Raw genomic sequence first — 22240 nt, 5'->3', positions numbered from 1 at the left:
TGTATGATTCTGCATATATATATATTTTTTTCTTTTTACCTTTTGACCCCCTTCACCCATTTTTAAAATCACGACCATTATTTTCAAATACTCAAGATTGGCTTAATTATGCAAAAAAGCCAACATTTGATGGTCTGATAATTCCACATTTGGATATACCTTGTTTCACATTTATTAATCAAAGCTTTCAATAAAAAGGAGAATAAATGAATAAAGGAATACTAAAAAGGAATAATGGATAGATTCATTAATGCTTTAAGACTGTGGCTGCTTTTTTAAAAAGGATATTTGGATTCATTATAAGTCATCCAAATTGTTCTTGTTAGTCATGTGAGAATTTTCCTACTCTTAGAAAAACTTCTGAATTAAAGTCTATTTTTAGAATGTTCTCTAGTTCCTGAGATGTTCACAGTAATACTATTTACTACACAGACTGTGGTATAATTCAGTCACCTAAACATCATCTAAAGGGGTTTATTTCAGAAGGTTAAGAGACCTGGCATGAGACGGTTCCATCAAAATGAACAGAGTATTTTAGTGACTCACGGTCATTTAAAATCTCATTGAACCTTGAAGCAAAACTGCACTACTTGGTTAGTACTGAAATAAACGGACCGGTGAGTGTAATGAAAATCCAAAGATCACGCCAAGCCAGCTGTCAGGAGACTCAGCATCGTTCCAGAACCCTCGACCTGACCGCAGAGGCAGTTCCTCTCGGGGTAGGCCACCAGCCTTCGCCATCTCACAGCCCTGATGTGAGAAACACATTCGTGAAAAGAGCTCGTTTCCAGTTTGTTGCCTAACAATAGGAAATGACAAAGGCTTAGACCTGCTACGGTCAGCTTCGCTTTTATTATTATTATTATTTTATTATTTATTTATTATTATTATTATTTATTTATTTTATTATTATTTTATTATTATTTCATTTTCACTTTAGACTGCAGGATTGTAGGTGCAAACTAAGTGAATAATCAGAGTTTTGGTCTGGCTTCATCAATATTTTTTCAAACCAAGCACACTCAAAATAAATGCTATATACATATTATATGATAATTCTTAAAGGCTTCCTGAAGTTTAAAGTTTAGAAAAGCAGCGATTTCTACTTGAAGACAAGAGTCATAGTTTTTTATGTATTTGAAGTATTTGGTACAGGCGAGGATATCATTTTGAGCGTAACATTCTCGTGCAGTAAGCATGCCGTAAGGTTAAATGATGAACACACAAACATTATTTCCTGTAGCAATGAAAACATGGCAAAGACAGACCAGCTAAGGAACAACCAAATCAAGCCTAATCCAGGTTATCGAATTACCCAAAGAAAGGGGAAAGGGAGCAGCTCACTTTCCCACTTGCCACCTATTAGGTACAGCAGCCCAGGAGCTGATTCGTGGGCATATGAGAAAGCGGTGAGTCAGGAGGCAGAGACACTCGCCCTTTCTTAGCTCCCAAGGGAACCCTGACACTGGCTCTCAGCTGTCCGAGTGCTGTTCAACTGGAAAGGAAAGAGAACGCTGGCTGAACTGCCAAAACACAGCAAGGAGCAATCAGGTGTAATTCAAATCTTCATGACCTTATAGAAATTTCCATGTGACATGTCTACTTAGAACTAATTAAAATTAATATAATACACAGTACACTTTGCAAAACATAAAGAAATCAATTGTCAATATTTTACTACTAATATATGTATGAAGAACCCACAAATGGACTTTCCTTTTCTTGGAAAATTTAGACACGGGGCGTATCTTTTTGTACTAGATAGACTGTACAGCTTCTAAAAGTCCATGGTTGTCTTTCATTTTCAGTAAAATGTACTGACTTTCATAACTTAGGAGCAACCACTGCTTGTTTGAACACTGGGCACTGAGGAAGTCAGAGGTATTCCAACCACATTTCAGTGACATTTCTATAAAAACAGAAACAATGCGCTCGATGCCTTTTACCTGAAAAAGCAAAATGTTTAGGTGGAACATTTAAGCAATCAACTTCCCTCCTTCCCCACCCTGTAACACATCCTTTAAACAGCCCTCGGCCGGCCGCTCACCTGGATGACCTTATAGAAGTAGGCGTACTGCCGCGCTGTGTTCTTATACTGGCTGAAGACGTCATGTATGGCCTGTGTGGACTGAAGGTAGCGAACCTCATCCTCTTCGAAGTAGAGAGGGGTGTCGTATTCGCTGGGGAGGCTCTGAATGTAGGGCTGCCAGAAAGAGTTAGGGTTGGCTCGCTCACACAGCAGATGAAAGGCCAGTGTGATGTTCCCCATGGCTTGAAGGATTCGGTCTTGAGAATACAAGGGCCCTGAGTTAACCCAGAAGGCAACAGCATCAGTTCCACACACTGCTTTAAAAAGTGTTCATTCAAAATATATATCAAAGTTACAGGAATATCTTGATAGTCATGTAACATTTAAGGTAAGGTGCCCTCTTCTTTTGACGTTCTTCTACTATGTCAGATTACAAGTGTGGGAAACACTTCGTGTGGATTTGGGGAAATACTTCACTAGTTGAGAAAACGACCAAATATAATCCCTAGCACCACAAAATGAAATTTTATATATTTTTATCATTTTTGCTCTGCCTCGAACAAACAAATTATTCTCACCCAGCACTGAATTTTTAGCAGATTCAACAGTCATTAGTAATTTTCGTGGAACCCATAAAAATAATTCTTCCGCCTAGGAGGAAAAAAATAATAGTAGAATCACCAAGACATGTTACAATCGTCAATCCAGCTACATCTATGGTCAGAAGTCCAATCACAATGAAATACAACTTAAGGTTGTCTATAAGCATTTTATTTCTAATTATCAAATACACTTTTAAATGTAAACATTTATGTTACAGTTAAATGAGTAGACGCATTGTTTCGAATCCTGTTTCCAAAGAAAAACTATATACACTGGGGAAAAAAATCAAAAAAGCAATTCGAAGCAAATATAACAATTTGGGAATAGAGCACAAGGGTGTTTGTTTATTCTTTGCTGTACTGAAGTTCTAAAAACAAAACAACACAAAATTCTACCTCCAACAAAAACCCTAACCTGCCAGTGTGAATTGCTATTGAGTTTCTGAAGCTAGAGTAACATTGCTTCCTCCACATGCTTGACCTTAAAGTGCACAGATACCAGCGAAAGCACAGGCCCATAAGACATATTTTGGTTACTAATTTTTTCCCAAGGCATTATCTCACTACTTTGGCAACATGAGAAGCTTCTTGTCAGGAAGTCCTGTACGTGTGTCTATACTGCCTGAAGCATGCACATCAACGTAGTACCCCGAGTGTGGTGATGGTGTCACGGGTATATGCATATGTCCCAGCTCATCAAAACATATATGTTAAATATGTGTGATTTTGTATATCAATTATGCCTCAATAAAGCTTAAAAAAACATGCACATAGTGAAGACGGACCACCGCTAAGATATTCTGGGCAGCATCCATACTAATGACGCTTCTCATCAGAGGGGAGAAAAACGTGTGACAGCTGGCTTACTCTTGCCTTTTATCAGTGTCTGCTATTTATTTTTATGTGTGTCTCGTCCCTTACTATATCAGCCTCATGAAGGAAGAGACCCTGGTGTTTTGGGAAGCACGGTATAATAACAAGCAAGGTACTATTCACAAACTAGACATTTAACAGGTATCTAATACACCAGTGTATGGCTTATCAAGGTACCATTGAAAAGTAAACTATGACCTGACCAGAGATGCTGCTGGAAGTTTGAAGGGACCCAGATAAATAACATCCATTTCCTCCACCCAAGTTCTGAACCAACTGAGAGAGACACAAGAATACAACAGATGGTGACACAAAATATCACCTACGGAATCCCAGAATTAGACAGCCTCCCCACCTAGTTACAGGCAGGACTGGAGCCCCGATAGGCCTCCCGACGTGTGGCCTGCCCTGTAAAGCTCCCAGGGTGGAGAGAGCAAGGGAGAGAACACATATGGCAACCAGCTCCCACGGAGAAAAAGGCCAAGCCCAGATCCCTCTTCCAAAACCCTCAGACCGTTACCCCTCCCCTCTCTAGCAGCGGCACGAGGGAGGGCCAGAGAGGGGCCTAGACCCCGCCGGGGCTGCTGCTCCCTTCCTCTGCAATGAAGGACCGAGGGTGGAGAAGAGCATTTGTCCCTCAGCACGCGGCTCTTTCTCTTCCTCTCTCCCCTCCCCTCTGCTGCTGTCTCCGTAAGTGGCGCGTCCAGCCACTCGGTCACCCACTCCAGAAAACCGGTCCGCATCTCAACACTGCCCATCCTCCACCCCACCCCACATCCAATCCATCACAGGGCCCTATGTACTCTCCATCCAAACCACGCAAGCCCACATCCTCCTCTTCACTCAAATCTCAAAAGCCCGCAAAGCATGTTCTCTGGTCTCCTAACAGAGGTTCAGAGATGTGACCCACCTTGCCCCACGCCCTGCCTGATAGCACAGTTCCAAGGAGGACAACCGTCTAGAGCCCTGCGCTGAGGCCCCTCAGGACCACTAGGCCAGCTGGGAGACTGCAGGTCAGGGAGAGGCCACGTGGGCGGCACCTGCCGGCACGCCCAAAGTGTGCTCAGGACAAGCCCGAGACACCTGTCTCCAGGTCCGGGGCGCGCCACGCCACACCACCCAGACGCTCTCAGAGCTCCCCCGCCCCCCCCCCCCGGACCAGCAGCTCACCTACAAACTCACCTTGATATCTCTTGTTGCTCTCAAACCGAAGCCCTCTTCTTTGAAGTTCACCATCTCAAAACCCTCAACAGAGGCTCCATTTTCAGAGGCCCATTTCATTAGATCAGGAAAGTAATCTTCTCTTTTTCCATCAAAAGTAACAGACAGACCTATATCAATCCATGTTTTAGAAAACAAGAGCTACTTTTAGAACATATATCAGTCATGCTGCTCTCAGAAAATAAAAAACAGACCACTGGAACTAACTACCTAGAAATAGTAATAAGGCTCCGATCTTGAAAAAAAAAAAATCAAAACTGACCACCAGATGTCACAGTACATACCTTAACTAGTGACAGGAAAGGTGAGTTAAAATCCTGAACGCCCTGCTGGTTACAGAGCAATAGCTGCTGATCCCAGGTGATACGAATATTGGCAGTCAGGTTCCATTAGGTGAAATAACAGGGATGGGGAAAGCCTTCACGACCACTGCAGGTTTCTAGAGCAACCTGCCATCTCTCATGTGCACTTTCTTTAACAAAACTCCCACGAAAACAAAAATCAGTAGCTCACGTACATGCACAAGGAGATGTTCGTAAGGAGGAGCCCTAGACCCTGATTCTAAGAGCACAAAACTGGAGAGCTCTGAATTTCATCCAGCAACTTAAATGAGCAGGATCTATATGTATCACTGTTAAGTGAAACACAAAACTTAACACTTTTTCTGCAAGTCCAGTAGTATGACACCATTTACGTAAATTGTTAAAATATCAATTACTACCATCTATTTGTATGGGGTTATACATGAAGCAAAACCACAGTCACTGTAAAGACAACTCCCCCACCCCCGAGGGGGAGGGAAGGGAGTGGGATGGAGTGTGGGGCTTCAGCTGTGCCTGAAACGCCTGAGTTCTTAAAAAAATATATAAGAACCAATCAAAGCATGGAGGGAGGGGAAGAGATCGGACCAGTAGGTGAGAAGGAAGGAAATAAGAACTTGAACCGACAAGACTCTGGCATGTATCCAATTGAGATAGTAGCTGCTTAGGTGTTATTTTTGGTACTTTTCAGCATGTTTGAAATATCAGAAAAGACGAAAAGCCATGCATAGGAAAAATCATTATTTTTTTGAGGAGTAAAGAGAGAGGAACAGGAACTTCGACCACATGAGGTGCTGGGCACAGAACCCAGCCCATGGCCTGTGGCCATGTCCCCAAGATACAATTCATGGTTAACTGGATCTGTGAAGCGGGACTGCCTGGCCTGGGGCCGTGCCAGGCTACGTCTGCAAAGGTACTTGCTAAATGGAGAAAACTGATTTTGTTAGGGATACTCTAGAACAGAATTTACTCTTCCCTTATTGAGAACTAGTGAACGCTCTAACTTCAGTGCCAGTTAGAGTAAACGGTCTCTACTCAGCAAAGAAACTCAGGATATAAAAAAAACTTTTCAGCAACCAATTTGGTGAGCCAGGATTAGCACAGTCTACCATTTAATGCAAATTAACACATTATAAAAGAACCCGTCCCCATTGAGGGTTTGAGACTACCTAACCTAAAGACTGCATGTTTGCAGACGTGCATGGGAGAGCGGTGAAACTACTCCCTAAGAGGGCAAATACAAAACAAACCATCTTCCCACTAACTTTCATGGCAATAAAATAAAAGGGGAGTCAAAGAAGTTCTCTCATCCTTCTGAATGCAGGCTCCTTATTATGTTTTCTCCTTCTACCTTCCCTGTGGCCTGCATACAAATCTACTTTTTGTGCTTTATAGCACAAAAACAATAGGTATATTGAATACGCTCTTCCGAATTGACACTTGGCCCCATTGCCAGCCTGACTGAGAATCATTAAGATGCCTACTGAATACACCCTGGAAAAACACAGCTTGAGAAATATAACTACATCTCTTATTAAATCAAGACATATTTGAGTTCACTGTAAATCTTGACAAGTCATTAACCAATCCGTATATATTTGTGTGTTGACCACACAGCACCGTGTACTGACCTCAAACCCTAAAGGAAACACAGGATGTAAAAACAAATTTAAATATGTATTTCATAAAATAAAAATAAATGAAAGTTATATCATCTTAGTCCCCAGATAGAAAAACTGTCCCCGCTGAAGCTCAACATTTTTACCCCTTCCAAAGCAGCAACGGCACCTCAAAACTGGGGAAAATCCTGATGGTTTTCCAATGCAGTTTCCCTCCCAATATCTAGGAGCCCTTCTACAACCACCATCCAGACAGGCACGGAGGCCTGAGGGTTGATGCCGAGACCTTCATTCTCAAAGCCTCTCTGCTTACGCCAGGTTTCCACAGGATATTATTAAAATGTGACGATCATTTGAGGAAATTTACCTTTTTGTTTTTTTCGTATTTTCTCAACTAGAGACCGGATCTGCACATACTCTTCCCATTCTTTTCCCGGGCCCGGGGCAGGACTACTGCATTCTGTAACACAAAAACCATGGCGCCCAAACATTTCTTTCAGCTTAACCTGTTAGTCTTCAGAAGAAAGAGGATCTGGGTTTTGTTGTTGCTGTTGGTTTATTTTTAAAGGACAAAGATATATAGCTGTGATGACAGAGGTGAGAAGTATAAACCAGGTATACTTTTTTTTTAATTAATTAATTTATTTATTTATATTTATATTTTGGCCGCGTTGGGTCTTCGTTGCTGCACACGGGCTTTCTCTAGTCGCGGCAAGCGGGGGCTGCTCCTCGTTGCGGTGCGCGGGCTTCTCATTGCGGTGGCTTCTCTTGTTGCGGAGCACGGGCTCTAGGCGCGCAGGCTTCAATAGTTGCAGCACGCAGGCTCAGTAGTTGTGGCTCACAGGCTTAGTTGCTCTGTGGCACGTGGGATCTTCCCGGACCAGGACTCGAACCCGTGTCCCCTGCATCGGCAGGCGGATTCTTCACCACTGTGCCACTAGGGAAGCCCATAAACCAGGTATACTTTTTAAAGCACGTAAACCCTCAGAAACCACCCAGGCCACATATTACACTGCGACCACAGGACACAGGTGTGAGCACCTAACCTGCATCTACCTCATTCTTGCTTCTCTGATCAATTTTCTTCAGAATACTCATAACAGGAAAATCTAAAAAACTAAGGTAAAATGCAAAAGATTTCCCTGAAAACTCTTGTGGATGGCGAAAAGAAGGTATATTAAGAACCAACATTTTTTTCTAGTTAAACTCCATAACAATGGCTCCCTAAGGGAACCAGTCAAGTTGGACATAAGGACAATTAGTCAACAAACATTTCACATCCTTGTGTAAGCCTCTATAATAAGCATTCTGGGGGAGTTACAAAAAGAGATGGCACAGTTGCCGCTAAAAAAGAAGCTAAGATTCTGTCGGACCAAAACCTAAAGACCTACCGCCAAGACCGGAGCCATGGCAGTGGAAGGCTGCACCCCCGGTACCCGGCCTGTCAGCGGCCCTTACCTTTTAAAACAGTAGTATCAGTTTAAAGAGGGAGACCTCGAGCCACATTCCTGATAAACCTCCCGGCCCCCTTTGTTCCCCAAAGAGAAGACCAGATGTGGTAAATAACCCACAGGGGTTGGGGTGGGTAGGAACTGGGAGATGGGGACTGACACATATACACCATTGATACTATGTATAAAATAGACCACTGATGAGAACCTGCTGTGTGGCTCAGGGAACTCTACTCAATGCTCTGTGGTGACCTAAATGGGAAGGAAATCCAAAAAGAGGGGATATATGTATAGCTGATTCATTTTGCTGTACAGTAGAAACTAACACAACATTGTAATGCAGCTATACTCCAATAAAAATTAATTTAAAAATTAATAATAATTAACAATAACTAGTTATGCATTGACTCATAACTTAGGTTAACCCGTCTTACTTCACTCTTCCATCAACAAACACTGACTGAGGCCCCGGAATACAGGAGCCTGTCCTGAGGCCGCCTGTAGTCTAGCAGGAGAGACAGGTGGGGAAGGGCAGGCACAGCCGTGCTCTGTGGGAGCCCACACTGACCTTCCGGGGGTCACCCCACAGGGGAGGATGCGAGCACTCGGGGAGGGGCCTGACCCTGACTCGGTTGCTGCCTGCCTGCCTGCCTGTGTCAGGGAAAGAAAGCTACATTTTTATTTGGGGGTTAGCCTGTCACATAATCTAAACATAAGGGGCCAAGAAAATGAGACAAACATAGTTAATCGAGTGACCATGGCTAAATCTGAAACATACAGAGCACCAACTTAAATTCACAATTTAAAAAAAGAAGTTACCAGTTTACACTAACTTGCTAAAGCAAGTACCAGCACTTAACAGATATTTAATTTCCTAGAACCGAGAACGGATAACCTGCATATGTGAAAGTGGAAAACTATCTCGGATCACTGAAGGTAAAGGGGAGGGAGCCCAGCTCCTACGGTCTGTTCTCTGAGCGGCACGCTGCGCTCACCTCTGGCTTCACGGTCCAATGACCTTCAACCTTCACGTGCCATAGCTCACATGGGGCTCGAGACACTCTATTTACTGATGCAAACACTGCAACTCAGCAGGGTTAAGGAACTGGTCCAAGGCCACACTGTTAAAAAGCAGTGGCGTTTGGCCCGGCCCACCGGTGCAGGCGGGGGGTGGTTATGCTATAGCAGCTCTACATTCATTCGTTCTGTCGTCCAAGCCTCCTTAACCATAGTTCCAGTTGGTACCATACCTGTTAGGTAAAAGTTACCTGTTGGTACCTGTTGGTACCGTACGTCCATTCTTACAGGCGGGGAAGCTGCAGGTTGGGGAAGATCTGTAACATGCCAGGTCCCATGGCTAAACAAGCTGGGATCTGAACACAAGCCTGTTTCACCTCCTGCTCCCCAGAACAGGGACCCCTACGCGGTGCAGGGGTGTGAGGCGAGAGACACACGTGTCCCACACAGAGGCGGGAAGACCGAGCCGAGACTTACTCTGCAACAGCTCACTAGTTAGGTTCAAGGTTTCCTTCGGGGACACGCTTGCTGTAGCACCAGTGCCTGATTTCTGCGTTTTTACTCGACTCTTCTTACCCATTTTCTGACTACGGAGAAGAAAAAGAAAAAACAAAGAGAAAAGCATTACATTTCCAAAGAACAAAACTGAGTAATAAAACATGGCACAGCAGTGGCTGAGCCTTGAGACATCAAGATCTTACCTCACAGGTGCCATATCCTGAAGTTTCCTTCCAGAAAAAGCAACGTGTAACAAATACTAGTATTTGGAGGCACTCAAATGTGAAAAAAAAAAAATCTGCTTTGTAGTCTCTGGAAGAAAAGTTCATTCCTTTTCACCTACAAAACTATAGTAGAAGCAAGTTTTACTCTAGAATTTTTTTTCAAATTACACAGACTTCATTGTATATCCTAGTACTCTGTGATACTACATAGATAAAAGTTACATCTATATTCATGTATCACAAACTATCACATGGCCACAAAAACCTATATATTCTCTCCTCCCTCTGCTTTAAAAGAATAAATTCCCATAAAGAGTAACTATATCATAAGCAACAGATTAGACTCTCTAGACAAATGCTAAAGACATTTTAGAGATCAAAGAAACTTCAGAGAGCTAATTCAATTCCTTAATCTTGTTTCAAGGAAAATCCAAAGTACCTTGCCCAGGGTTTCACAGGAAGTCGATGGCAGACCCTACCCTCCAAAGGTCTCCATTGTCTCCCTGTCTGGCACTTCAACCACCCTGAAGCCCTCAATGGTCTAACACATAAGAAATGGCCAGGAGATGCCACAAACAGACGAGACAGTGGGACAGGGGATGCACCAATGGACGCCGGGCAGAGATGTTTATAACATCTGTCTGAAAACATTTTATAGCAGTGAGTCAGGAGATGTGTCTTGAAGAAAGAAAGGGACGGGGATGTATGAAGAAAGGGTGGATGACTCAAAGGCAGGGCAGGAATGAGGCTAGCACATGGCAGGGCAGGGGGCACAGCACCCCAGGTGGAGAGGTCTCTGTGGGGAGCGGTGGGAAAGAGGACCCCCAGCTGCAGGAGGGCTGTAACTGTTGCCCGAGGACTTTGATCTAAGCGTTCCTCCTAAGACAGAAGCACTTGAGGATGACAACCCAGGAAGACGGAGAGAGATCCCCCCAGAGAAGCAACTGGAGCCATCCACACACTAATGAATACCACACACCACGATGATGCCCCGTGGAGCCCTCGCCAACAAGCTACGATTAATCTCAAGGGAGAAGCAAAAGGCAAACTCTGATCTACTTGTTTTTTACAAAGAGAAATGACTCGTGTAGTGTGGAGAGCGGTGATGGGACAAAAGGTTGAAAATGCATCTTCTCCCACAGTCTAGCTGATCACTGATTCCACTGCAATGATTCCATGCAGATACAGGCCAGGCTAAAACAACAGGAAATAGCATTCTGTTAAAGGGCTGTCTTATGTAGCTTCTCTGATGCGTCTGATGCATGAAGTGTACTTTGTGACTTACGTCTCTAAAAAGCCTTCTAAAACACAGGAGTGGAAGGAACATAGTGCCAGGCACCCTGGAACAAAAGCGAACAGGTAACTATACCTAAAACTTCGGCAGCAAAGAGAATTAGTTATTTTGAGATCAAAAGCAGAAGGAAAAAAAAAGTGTGGGGTGGAGGGGAGCAGGCGGAGAAATGGTTTAAGCACCTTTCCTTAAACTCAAGGACTAAACGAGAAGGAAGCTCCCGTGTTTACTCGCTCACAGCTGAGAGCCCTGGACAGAGCACCTGCCGCTCTTCTTTGCACCAGGCCCTCTCCACATCTACCAACGGCATCTCTGCGGAGGACCACTGAACTTGACCTGGAAACAACTAAGACTACCAGTAAGCCTGGAAAGTAGGACTTTAATCACACTTCCAAATATAGCTTGGCAGGAAGAGCTGGGAGGCCCGCCCTCAGAGACGGGCTTGCCGGCCTCTCCCCGCCAGCACGACCTCCTGTGCGTTAGGCGCCAAACAACTCAAAAACATCACTCAGACAGGAACTCCGGGACCCTTCCCTCCTCTTGGCAGGCCTGGGGCACAGTGGACCCAAGGCAGCCGCGCCCCCCGACGCCAGTGCCCGCGGCACGAGGACCTGAGAGCTGTGAAGCAGGCCTCTGCGCTCTGCCTGCAGCCCCTTCCCCTCCCCGCACCAGTCCTCCCTCAGGATCCCTCCAACTCCCGCCCCTCTCTGGCATCTAGACACCTGTCCTGAGATAATGATCGTTAACTGAAACAGCAGCAGTGGTGAGCCTGTGTGCAGCCCTCAACCTCTGCCACGCACTGGGCTAGGGTCACCTCTTCATTTGATCCTCCGGACACTCTCATCAGTAGGTACTAGCCTCATCTTTCAGATGACATTCTCAAAAAGGTGAAGTCCTCCATCTCTGTCCCAGGTTCGAGGTGCAGCTACAACTCAGGCCTGACTGACTCTAGAGCCTGTGCCTGGCCACTGCCCACTGCTCCTGTGACATGGAGAGCACAAGCACAGGGCTCTGCAGGGAGCAGGAGGGCGGACACGTCTTCCAGACCCGGCACCAACAACGTCCGGCCAAGTGGCAACACCCCTGAGTATCTCGGGCCACCTGCTCGTCTTGAATTCACCTCCTGCTTAGACTGTAAGTGTCCTGCGTTCTCCCTGCCCAAGCCCACCCCTGCCACTTAAATCTGCCCCCACTGAGCAGCAGGTACAGATATACAACACAGGTGAAACTTCAAAACACATCAGGAAATTAGCACCCGGGAGAGCAGCTGTCCTTGAACTTCATACACATGAAATTATACAACATGTAGGCTTCCTTTGCTCAACGCAAGGTCTTTCCACGGCTCTAAGGTGACGCCCAACCTCCACAGCACAGCCCTCAGGGCCCTTTCCTGCTTCACCCCATTTTACTTGCTCGGCTTTATTCTTCCCGTCACCCCTTACACAACACAGCTCCAGGATCTGCTCTTGTTCTCCCCTTTTTCTGAAATAAAGCTACCCTCTGCTACCCCTATCTCCTCCTGGCAAAATTTTTCACATACTCAGTCAAAATGTCCCCCATGGCCTTGAGGAAATTCCAGGCTCCTCCATGCAGCCTCACTTCCATGCAAATCAGTAAGAACGGGTCAAGTTCAAGGTGATTAACAGATGCTGAAGGCTTGGCTTACCTTGAGATCAGTCTTTTGGAATTCTCTTTGGACTGTTTCCCTCCCACAGGCATATAAGCCCTAAAGAGTCAGAAAGCAGCTTGCCCAGGTTAGACAGTAAGAATCTTCCAGTAGGCATTAACTCGCTTCTCAATTAAGGAGGGGTAGGGAGATGGCTGTCTTTGTCCCCAGGGGATGTAGCTCCCTGGGGTACAGGATCCTAGGTCCAGACCAGCTCTTAATCTGTTCTACCCAGAAACCGGGTTGACAGTGACCTCACCCAGGAAAGCCTCCAGTCACCTGGACCCACTCAGTCCCAGAGCTCCTAATAACTCATCTCCCAGCGCACTGAATCAGAGGCATGTCCTCAAGCCTTACGTGTGTACTTGAAGAACTAACGTTTCTGGAGGGCAGGGGTTGTCTGTACCCAGTTCTATGGCCCAGCAGCCGTTTTTCTGAACTTTACAGCCGTCCATGTCTATAAGATTCATTTGCCTCTGGATTCGAGATGGTTTGGCACCAATTCCTCTCGTATTTGGGTGACACCTTATACCTACAAGTACCTCAAAGGTGGTAGCCCCGCATTTACTTCTTTTCACCCCACAAGGCATCAGGCCCTCCTGCCCCCCCTCTGCCGGCTCCCTCGACCCCGTACCACCCCCGTTCCACACGCTCCCTCTTCCCTGCGGCCTCCGTGCCTTCAGCCCTTGGTGAAGGTGTCTGAGTCTTGACTCCAACCCCAGCCTGCCGACGGCCCCCTCCCCACTCCACGCCCTGCAAAGCTCAGCCCTGGAGCCTCCACGGCCTCACGCGCTATAGCTGACATCACTTATGTGCCTACCTCACCCACTGGTGTGGGTTTCTGTCTTGTGGCAGACAAAACCCAAAGTTTCCATTTCTAAATTATCTGTAGGGTCTAGTATGGTGCCACGGACACAGATGAGGGTCAAATACTTGTTGGATGAAGGAAAATCTTATTTGAATTTACTCCTGTTACTTATGGGTAAGATTTATTTCCCATCACGATAGTAAGACTATACAGCAAGGAACCATTTTGAGATATTCTCCCACCAGTGACAGAACAGTAGCCAAATGAGACATTTACTTAATACTTAGCTACTACTTCTAAGAACTAGGATGACTCTTAAAAGTCAAAACATAAATCTATACATATAAAATTCACATTTAAACAATAGTTTCCTTTGGGAAACCACAGTTTGTTGTTAGAAAAGCTTTAAGATATTAAATTTCATAAAAGAATCTCTCCAATAAACATAAACTGAATTTTTAAGGTGTTTTTGGTCTCTTAGAAAACAACCAAGCAGGAATAAGTCCGTTTCCAATAGAAATGCAAGAGCTGCTCCTCAAGCACGACTTCAAGCTCTGGGGGCACTTGTGACTGGGGGCACGAGCATCTGTACGGCTCTCTGCGCTGGCCAGACACGTTCCCGCCACAGCCTGCAGAGGCCAGTGGTGACCACAGGCATGGCAGGGGGCTCAGGCATGGCTGACTTGGCCAAGAGCCCACAGCCAACAAGCAGCGGACCTACGGCTTCAACCTGAAACCCTGTGTTACGTCCAGCACATTCACAACTAAACAAGGTCTCCTGCATCCACGTGCCAGGACCACACCAGCAGCTGCAGAATATGACCACAGCCAGATGAGGGGCAGCCAGCCCTGCGGGACTCAAGGATGAGGAGGTGAGGACCCAGGACTCAGCCTGGATAACTCCTAAAATGTGCGGGCAAAGTAACCAAACAGAGAGGGGTAAGGAATAAAGCACAGGTAAAGAAGAAGGACTAGATGTTAAGATTCAGTCTGAGAAAGTGTTAGAATCCAGGCTGAGTGGTTTCCTAAACTCAACCCCCTTCTGCCTTTTTTAGCTAACAAAGATTTCCCCAACTTCATGGATTTAAAATAACTACCCACCCTGTTCATTTATGATTCAAAAACTTGTTACATACAATGAATAATTTTCATTGTGAGTTCAGCTGAATCCGGGGCTACATTCCAAGTTTCAACAAATGAAAGAGCCAAATAGGTATCCTGAATATTCTTAGTGCTCTCAGTGGAAAAACACTACCTATTAGTTTAATTCATCAACTTCCTACAAAGACCAAATATTTACCTTCAATATTTATTTCAAATATGTATATTAGAAAAATACAAAGATGTGCTAAATTAGATATGTGTATGCACACACAAAGTTAAATTCCAAATTTTAGCCAAAGGTACAATGCTAAATGAAAGATCTTTTTCCCCCAAAGTTTAGATCGAAAGCAGGTATAATTTCCAAATTCTTAATGAATTATCTGGGGGAAACAAATATACAGTAAAAAAGGACTTAAACAATACTTAAGACAAAAGAAAATAATATGCAGAAAAGCAACAGGATTGACAGGCGAGAGGATTCTACAGTAAACAATTACAAAGACAGTCCTTCAAAGAAAGGGGCGTCTATAAAAAGAAACAGCAAGCTAAGAGTTCCACACATATCTGCATTGCTTAACCATCAAGATATTTTAAACATCTACAAAATCCTCAAAATCTGGCTCTTTATAACACCATAAACTATTTAGCAAGTCCATCAACAATCTCTCCACCTAAGAGATACAACAAACTTTAGAAAACAGTAAAATAGATGGCATATTCAATTATTATTTAAATTGCTGACTAATAAGCAAGTGCCATCTGTAGTCAACAACCACTTCTGACCAGTGAAGTGATTCTTTTACACATAATCTGCCTAGGTGAGGAGAAAAAAGAACACAGTGCTTTTAAGGAAATTGGCTGATGGGGTGGTGGGCGTGGTGAGGGGGATACTTAACCCATTTTTACAAAGTATACTTCACACCTACTGAACAGACCAAGATGGAATTCAGCTGTGTGGGTTTTTTTTTCTTTCCCCAAAAAATTCTAAACGGAAAGAATGTATATTTGCGATATTCTTGAGTTGCTTTCAACTAAATACAACTAGAATAAACATTTTTGATTATACTTATTTGGTAATTTACCCAGAAAACCTTAGCTCAAACCCAGCATCTGTTTTGCAATGTATGCTGCATCTTCCCAACTTTACAGCTGGTTTGACTGAGGGAGAGAATGGTCCTAGGGCTTCCTCCCACCTCAGGCTCCCAGCTGCAAATGGACTTGAAGGGAGTGTGAAGCCTGCCTAATCTTTTGGAGAAAGAAAAGAATCTCACTAAAATACTTCGTGGGCCATTAGGATCAGATTACTACATTCTGAATTAAGTACACAAACTACAGGATGATGGCCTAGGAAAATGAAAGCACTCCCAAATTGAAAAGCATTTAACTGTGCTAAGGTCTCTCTCCTACAAAAACTGATGCAGCATACATGGTCCTTGCGTTGGTACCATGTTAACTGAAATACTGGAAACACCTCTCTTTGCACAGTAGCAGGATCTAGTAACAGGGTCAAGCCTTACTAACTTATACAGGTTCAAGTGGCTAACTAGCACCCATGATTCCAATCTCTATCAAAGGAGACGCTGATGTGTCACAGCTCAAAAGTACCAAGAAGTCAGGGCAAGCAGACAGGCAAGATGGTGGAATTAATTTCAACTCAGTAGCTACATACATACCAAGATGAATGTAGACCTACAAGCTGCATGTAATTAAAATTTCAATCTTTATACAGAACAATCTGGGCTGTCACATATACATATACAGATAGATACATAGATAGATATAGATATACACAAACTTGAGATTTAAACTTGCTTTCTACAATGTTTTTGCTATATTTCCACTAATACACATGATAATTTTAGAGACGCTTAAACCATCTTTGATTGACTTTTCAATACATAATAGTCTTAGTTTTAAACTGCTATTGAATTAAGTTGTAAATACACTTAAAATGAGGCTCCTATTTAAAGGAAGTTGCAAAACAAACTCTTCATAAAGCAAAGAATCATTCAGTATCATGAATAACCATTTCCTATTATAGCTTCCTAAAAGAAAAAAGAAAAATGTTAAGGATGAAGGAACAGCTAGCTATAATCTGTCAAGAAATTACTTTCAAACCACCCACATTCCTCCCATAAGGATTCTAGATTCTAGAACTGTGGAACATCAGGTTTGGAGGAGACCTCTGGGGCTATCTGTGTTAACCCTCAAGCCTGAACATCTTTAAAATAAAGATATCTAATATTACGTAGCAGGTGTGGTTATCCAAGTGCTTTGCTCTCCACTGCCAAATTCAACCGGAAGAGATGAGTCCCCAACTTACTGTGGTTCACGTTAGGATATTTCAACGTTAATACAGATGGTGCAAGCGCATACACATCCAGTAAGTAGAAACCTTGAATTTGTATCTTTTCCCAGGCTAGTGATATGCAGCGCGATACCCTCTGGTGACGCCAGGCAGTGGCGGCGAGCCTCAGCTCCCCGCCGGTTACACGGAGCATGAGGGTAAACGACAAACACACTTACAACCCTTCTGAACAGACAGCCATTCTGTTTTTCACTTTCAGTAGTGTTCAAAAAATAACATGAGATATTCAGCACTTTATTACAAAACAGGCTTTGTGTTAGATGATTTTGCGCAACTGTAGGCAAATTAAGTGTTCTGAGCGCTTTTAAGGTCGGCTAGGCTAAGCTGTGATGTTTGGTACATCAGGTATGTGAAATGCATTTTCGACAATGATATTTTCAACATGCTATCAGGATGTAACCCCATCATAACTCGAAGATCCGTATAGCTAACACTGCCTTACTTTTCTACCAGCCAAGTGAATGAGTGAATTCATGCTTGCATTTAGTGCACATTTCTTGAGTATCTAATATGAAATGCAGGGATAAGTGGAACGTGGTCCCACAGTCTTGAGGATAAGGTGGTAACCAACTACACCCTTTGTTACGTAAACTGACCTTCAGCCAGATACATGTGCTACATTAAACAACTTGAGTTTTGGAACCTACATGCAATTACTCATGCTGTCACGTTGTTTGTTTCTGGGCTGTTGAACCTGTGTGGGCCCTGGGGCAGGCCCCCAACATGACCGTCTTCATCATAACTGCATCATCAGGCATTTCCTATATCAGGAACTGACGTAAGCATTTTACACACTAGACAAAGAAAGATATTATGCCCACTTTACAGATGAGAAAGCTGCAGTTTAGTGAGGTTAATAAATTTATGCATGACAGACAGCTGGTAGCAGAGCCGCATCAGCACAGCTCAATGTCAAACGTCACTGATGCCCAACAGTATTTCATGGATTCAGTGCAAAACCAACCCCCTTAGAGAGGATCTGCAGGTTCATTATCTCTGAAATTCAAAATAACAGTATTCCTCTGCAGCTGTAAAACACACCATGTAAAGCTTTTACCCCTTTGGCCTTTTAAAACTATAGTCATTACGCTGGCCTTGTCCAAAAACAAAGGAGTGGCCTCAGCTTAAATTTGGGACATGAACAAAACTTCCAAATTTTATGATAAAGGCAACTTTCATGAGTATTTTTCAACACTAACCCTTACTTTCTCTTAACTGTACTTAACAGAAAACTATTGATACTGAAGAGTCAGGTCTATTTTCTGAAATTGAAACCTTTAAACCACTTGGTCACAGAATTTTTAGACCTTGTTATGTTCTAGTGAACTGTATCGTAAACAGTGGACAGTGAAATTCAGGATGGTAGATAAGTAATAAGGCTAAAATACTGCATACTTATTAAGAGTTCTATGTAGACCCCTGCTTATCTAATTCTCTGGACAATTTTTTAGTCCTTCTAAAAAATAGTGAAAGCACATTTTCCTGCCCTGTCCCTCTGGCCCCCGTCCCTCTGTACCCCCATTATTCAGCCTACATGTAACAGGTTAAAATTTTACCCTGGCTTGGCAATCAGTATCACTCAGCTCCCTTTCAAAATCGTAACTTCAGAGCTGGACTTGTCTTCCATTGCCAGTCAAGAGTGTTTGGACTTATCTTGATCATTAATTAACTTCTACTTGGAAAGGACTTGAATAAGAAAAAAATTTTCAAAGTCTTAACTTTGGTATTTGAATTTTATAATCATTTGGAATCATTTTTCTTCCATTCAAATATATTTCAGCTGGAAATTGTCAATAGCTGTGTTTGTACCTCCGGTTTTACGATGTTTACTTCTAAACCTAGAAGAAACTCCCAAATGGAAATGGAGTCTACACAGCTAATCTCTGGCTTGAGTTACTGAATGAATTTAACAACAAAAAGGATTCTATTCTGTTAAGCAACTTTTTCCCCATAAGATTATTAAAATGACTTAGAAAAAAAATAAAAAAGTCTCAACTCCTTTGTAATAAAATAAATATGTGTATTAATATTTTGTTAAAAATTTATTTTTACTTTGAGAATATTATGTAAATTATATTTGCAGATCAAAATATTTAACAATCTCCAATTTTATGAGTGGGAAAATGAGATGACATAAGGAAATCCAACGTACAGAAGTCAATTTTTCCAAGTAAGGTACACTTGTATATGCAACAAAAGTGAAAACCAGAAAAATTTAAAAGGAATCCTTAATCTGACACCCTTAAGTGATTAAATATGACTCAGAATGAACTGATATCCAAGATAAACACTTCTTCAACTGTAGCAAGAAAAAAAGGATGCACAGCAAATCAAAATATTCTGAATCTTATTCATTGAGAAAATAAATTAACTGGCCACAAGCAACTTCCAAAGTACCATAAGAATAAAGATATATTCACTCTTCACTATTCTGTTAAAAATGTTTAATGCCATAGTAATAAATGACTCCATTTCCTTTGTGCAGGAACAAAATCTAGGTTCCACTCGGAGGACTGAGGTACATGAAGAAAAAACACACTTGAAACTCCTCCTCCCTACTCCTCACACAAGCCAGAGAAGACAAACCAGTTTCTAAAGATAAAAAAAAACCTCCCAGTGATAGATATTCATCAAACTACACCAAAAAAGATACAGTATTATTAGTTACATTTCTAAAAACTACTGCAGATTAGTGATAAGAAAAAAGGAGACTATGTAATTCAAACATTTTGAAAGATTTGGAAAGCTTCAAACTAAACTGACATCTAGTAAAAAGAAAGAGAAACCCTGAGCCAGGAGGTGAGGTTTTCATTCATATTTTTACTAAAATTCCACGCGCCACAAAGTAGGTACCTGGTTCCCATTGAATTCAATGATTATCTGCTAAATATTTACTGCGAGCAGACTCCAGCGTACTGTAGATACTCTCCTCCAGCTGTCATCTCCTTTGCCATTCTCTTCTGGATCATGAGAGCGGCAAGTTTTAAGGAAACGGTTGTGACCAGTTATCAGAGCTCTCAGAACAAAACAGTTTTCCAGGGGTTGAACTTTAGAATGGAAAACTATTTCAGTACAACCTTCACAGCTCTCTCAGTTTCCAGTGGCTTCTAAAGCAAAGGTTTAATCGTCACTGAAAACGGGGCCTAAGTGTTCAGCAAGTGTTACTTTCTTCCTGACAATCTTATTGCACTCCTATCGACAGAACTGAACAGAAACTTTATTTCTACAGCACACGTAGACATAAACGTTTTAATCTGCGAGTTCAACACCATTCCTATTCCAGGGATCACTGGAGAAGAGATGAGAAGCAGCAACCATTTTACTCGTTCAGACTAGAGTTTCATTTCAGACATTAAGTTACAATTCTTAATATATATAAAAGAGGGCAGACAGGAAGGAGTAGCAGAAGGAAAACCCGGGCCGTTGGGGCCCAATAACAAGCTGCTCTGCGGCTCTCTTGAGAACTCGGCTTTTCGAATTACTTTCCTAGGCCCGAGAAAAACTCCTTAAAATCCTGGAACTTTTCCAAACTATCAATCACAGCAGCCCCAGCAACTAACTTGCTTAGTCGAGACTGCATACATAGTAGACTGTATGGACACAATATATCATGGTTCAAGTAAGTCTTGCCAAATTTTAAGGGTACAGAGAAAAGCTGCGTTTATTTTGCTATATTCTTAAGTTAAATTCACTCACTTAAAATGGTGAGAACCTTTCCAAAATTATTTCTGGTTCCTTCAGTTTTGAAATAGCAGTAGGGTCGTTTTGGAGAAAACAATCGGGGAGGAAGAGGTTATCATCTACACGTGGTAAAATTCAAACTTTTCAGTGTCCAGTTCCGCCGAACGCATACAGCTGCCGTAACCACACCACAACCAAGTTCTGTGCACATCACTAAAGGGTTAACCCTTCGGAGGCTCTTAAAAGCAAAATTCACCTGTCAACATACTTTAAAAAGGATTTTTTCTTTCGAAACATCACCTCCTTCGTTTGGAAATGCAAAACATCACCTCCTCCATTTAGGATCCCAAGTGATCCTACACCAGTCAACACACGGCAGGGGTAAGCCCCCCCCCTCCCCCGCAGCAAGTGGCGCCCAACGCTAATCGGCTCCTCCCCCGCCCACCCACCCCCCCACCCCCGAGTAGAAACTGGGGATAGAGGATACACAGTTGCATCGCCAGGCTGGAGCCACGAGGAGGAAGAGTTTGATGCTGGAATGACAAACTCCAAAGCACTGAATTCTTCTCCCTAGTAGGGCACGGAGCGTGGGGAAGATGGCCAGGGCGCGTGGGAAGAAACATGACCTATTTTCAACGACTGTTTTCATAACTGGAAAGTGAGGGAGAGAAGCAGGGGCTAGTCCCCGAGCACCCCCGAGGGCACCTGAGGTTTGGAGAAAGGAACATGAAAGCCACACCGTCCTCGCCTAAGCAGCAGAGTGACGACGGGAGAGAGGGAGAGAGGAAGGGAGGGAGGGAGGAAGGAAACGGGCGCGCGAGCCGGCCCCACGCAGAGCCGAGCCGACGAGAGCGAGAGGGACCGACCCCGGCCCCACCCGGTGGGTGCCGAGGGGCCGGGCGCTTCCTGCACCTGCTGCCACCTCTAGGCGGGCAGAGCGGAAAACGGAGCATCGGCCGCTGGGCAGCGGTGAGCGCGCCCCCGCCCCAGGAGGGCCGGAGGGCAGAGGCCGTGCGGCGCCCTCCGACCTCGCCTGGCCCCCGGCACCCAGCCCTGCCCGCCGGGCCCCAGGGCGCACACCGACACCTGCACCCTGGGCCCAGAGCGGCCGGCAGGGCGCGGGCCGGACCACGGCCGAGGGGCCCGGCCGGGGTTGGGGGCAGCCTCGCAGTACTCCGGACGGTGGGGGTGGGGGAGGTTGCGACGCAAGTCTGCCCCGAGGGCCACGCGCGCAGAGGGACCGCCGCCGGCACTCACCTGCCCGCTTGCCCCTTCGCACAGCGGCGGCGGCGCCACACTCCGCCGGGACCCACAGTCCGCCTCAACCAAGCCCCAGGCGGCGGAGGCGGCGGCTGCGGCCGGACAGGAGGGGGCGGGACCGCTGCCTGAGACGGCCCCGCCGCCGCGGCCCAACCCGGTTCCGCCCGCCCCAGGCCCCGCCTCCGATCCGCCGCCGCCGCCTCCCATT

General features: G+C 44.4%; 1 protein-coding gene across 2 annotated transcripts in view; it reads right to left on the bottom strand.

Moving 5' to 3' along the window:
* The window catches only part of SETD3 (SET domain containing 3, actin N3(tau)-histidine methyltransferase), a 206915-nt gene extending 184705 nt beyond the window's left edge, over positions 1-22210 (bottom strand). The window contains exons 1-6 of one of the 2 annotated variants that reach the window (XR_010839410.1): positions 22030-22210; positions 9610-9719; positions 7032-7124; positions 4687-4835; positions 2608-2680; positions 2048-2304 (exon numbers count right to left, since the gene is read on the bottom strand). Coding sequence is in view for 1 of the 2 variants with exons in the window: in XM_059058360.2 (XP_058914343.1) it covers positions 2048-2304; positions 2608-2680; positions 4687-4835; positions 7032-7124; positions 9610-9712 (675 nt within the window). In the remaining variant the exon portion in view is untranslated. The remainder of the gene's footprint in view (positions 1-2047; positions 2305-2607; positions 2681-4686; positions 4836-7031; positions 7125-9609; positions 9720-22029) is intronic. The other variant, XM_059058360.2, reaches the window with a different exon arrangement.
* Between the last annotated feature and the right edge of the window lie 30 nt (positions 22211-22240).

This window comes from Kogia breviceps, chromosome 3 (genome assembly GCF_026419965.1).
Source record: "Kogia breviceps isolate mKogBre1 chromosome 3, mKogBre1 haplotype 1, whole genome shotgun sequence".
Taxonomy (NCBI): domain Eukaryota; kingdom Metazoa; phylum Chordata; class Mammalia; order Artiodactyla; family Physeteridae; genus Kogia; species Kogia breviceps.
Note: the sequence above shows the minus strand (reverse complement) of the source record. Positions and strands in the feature narration are given on the sequence as shown.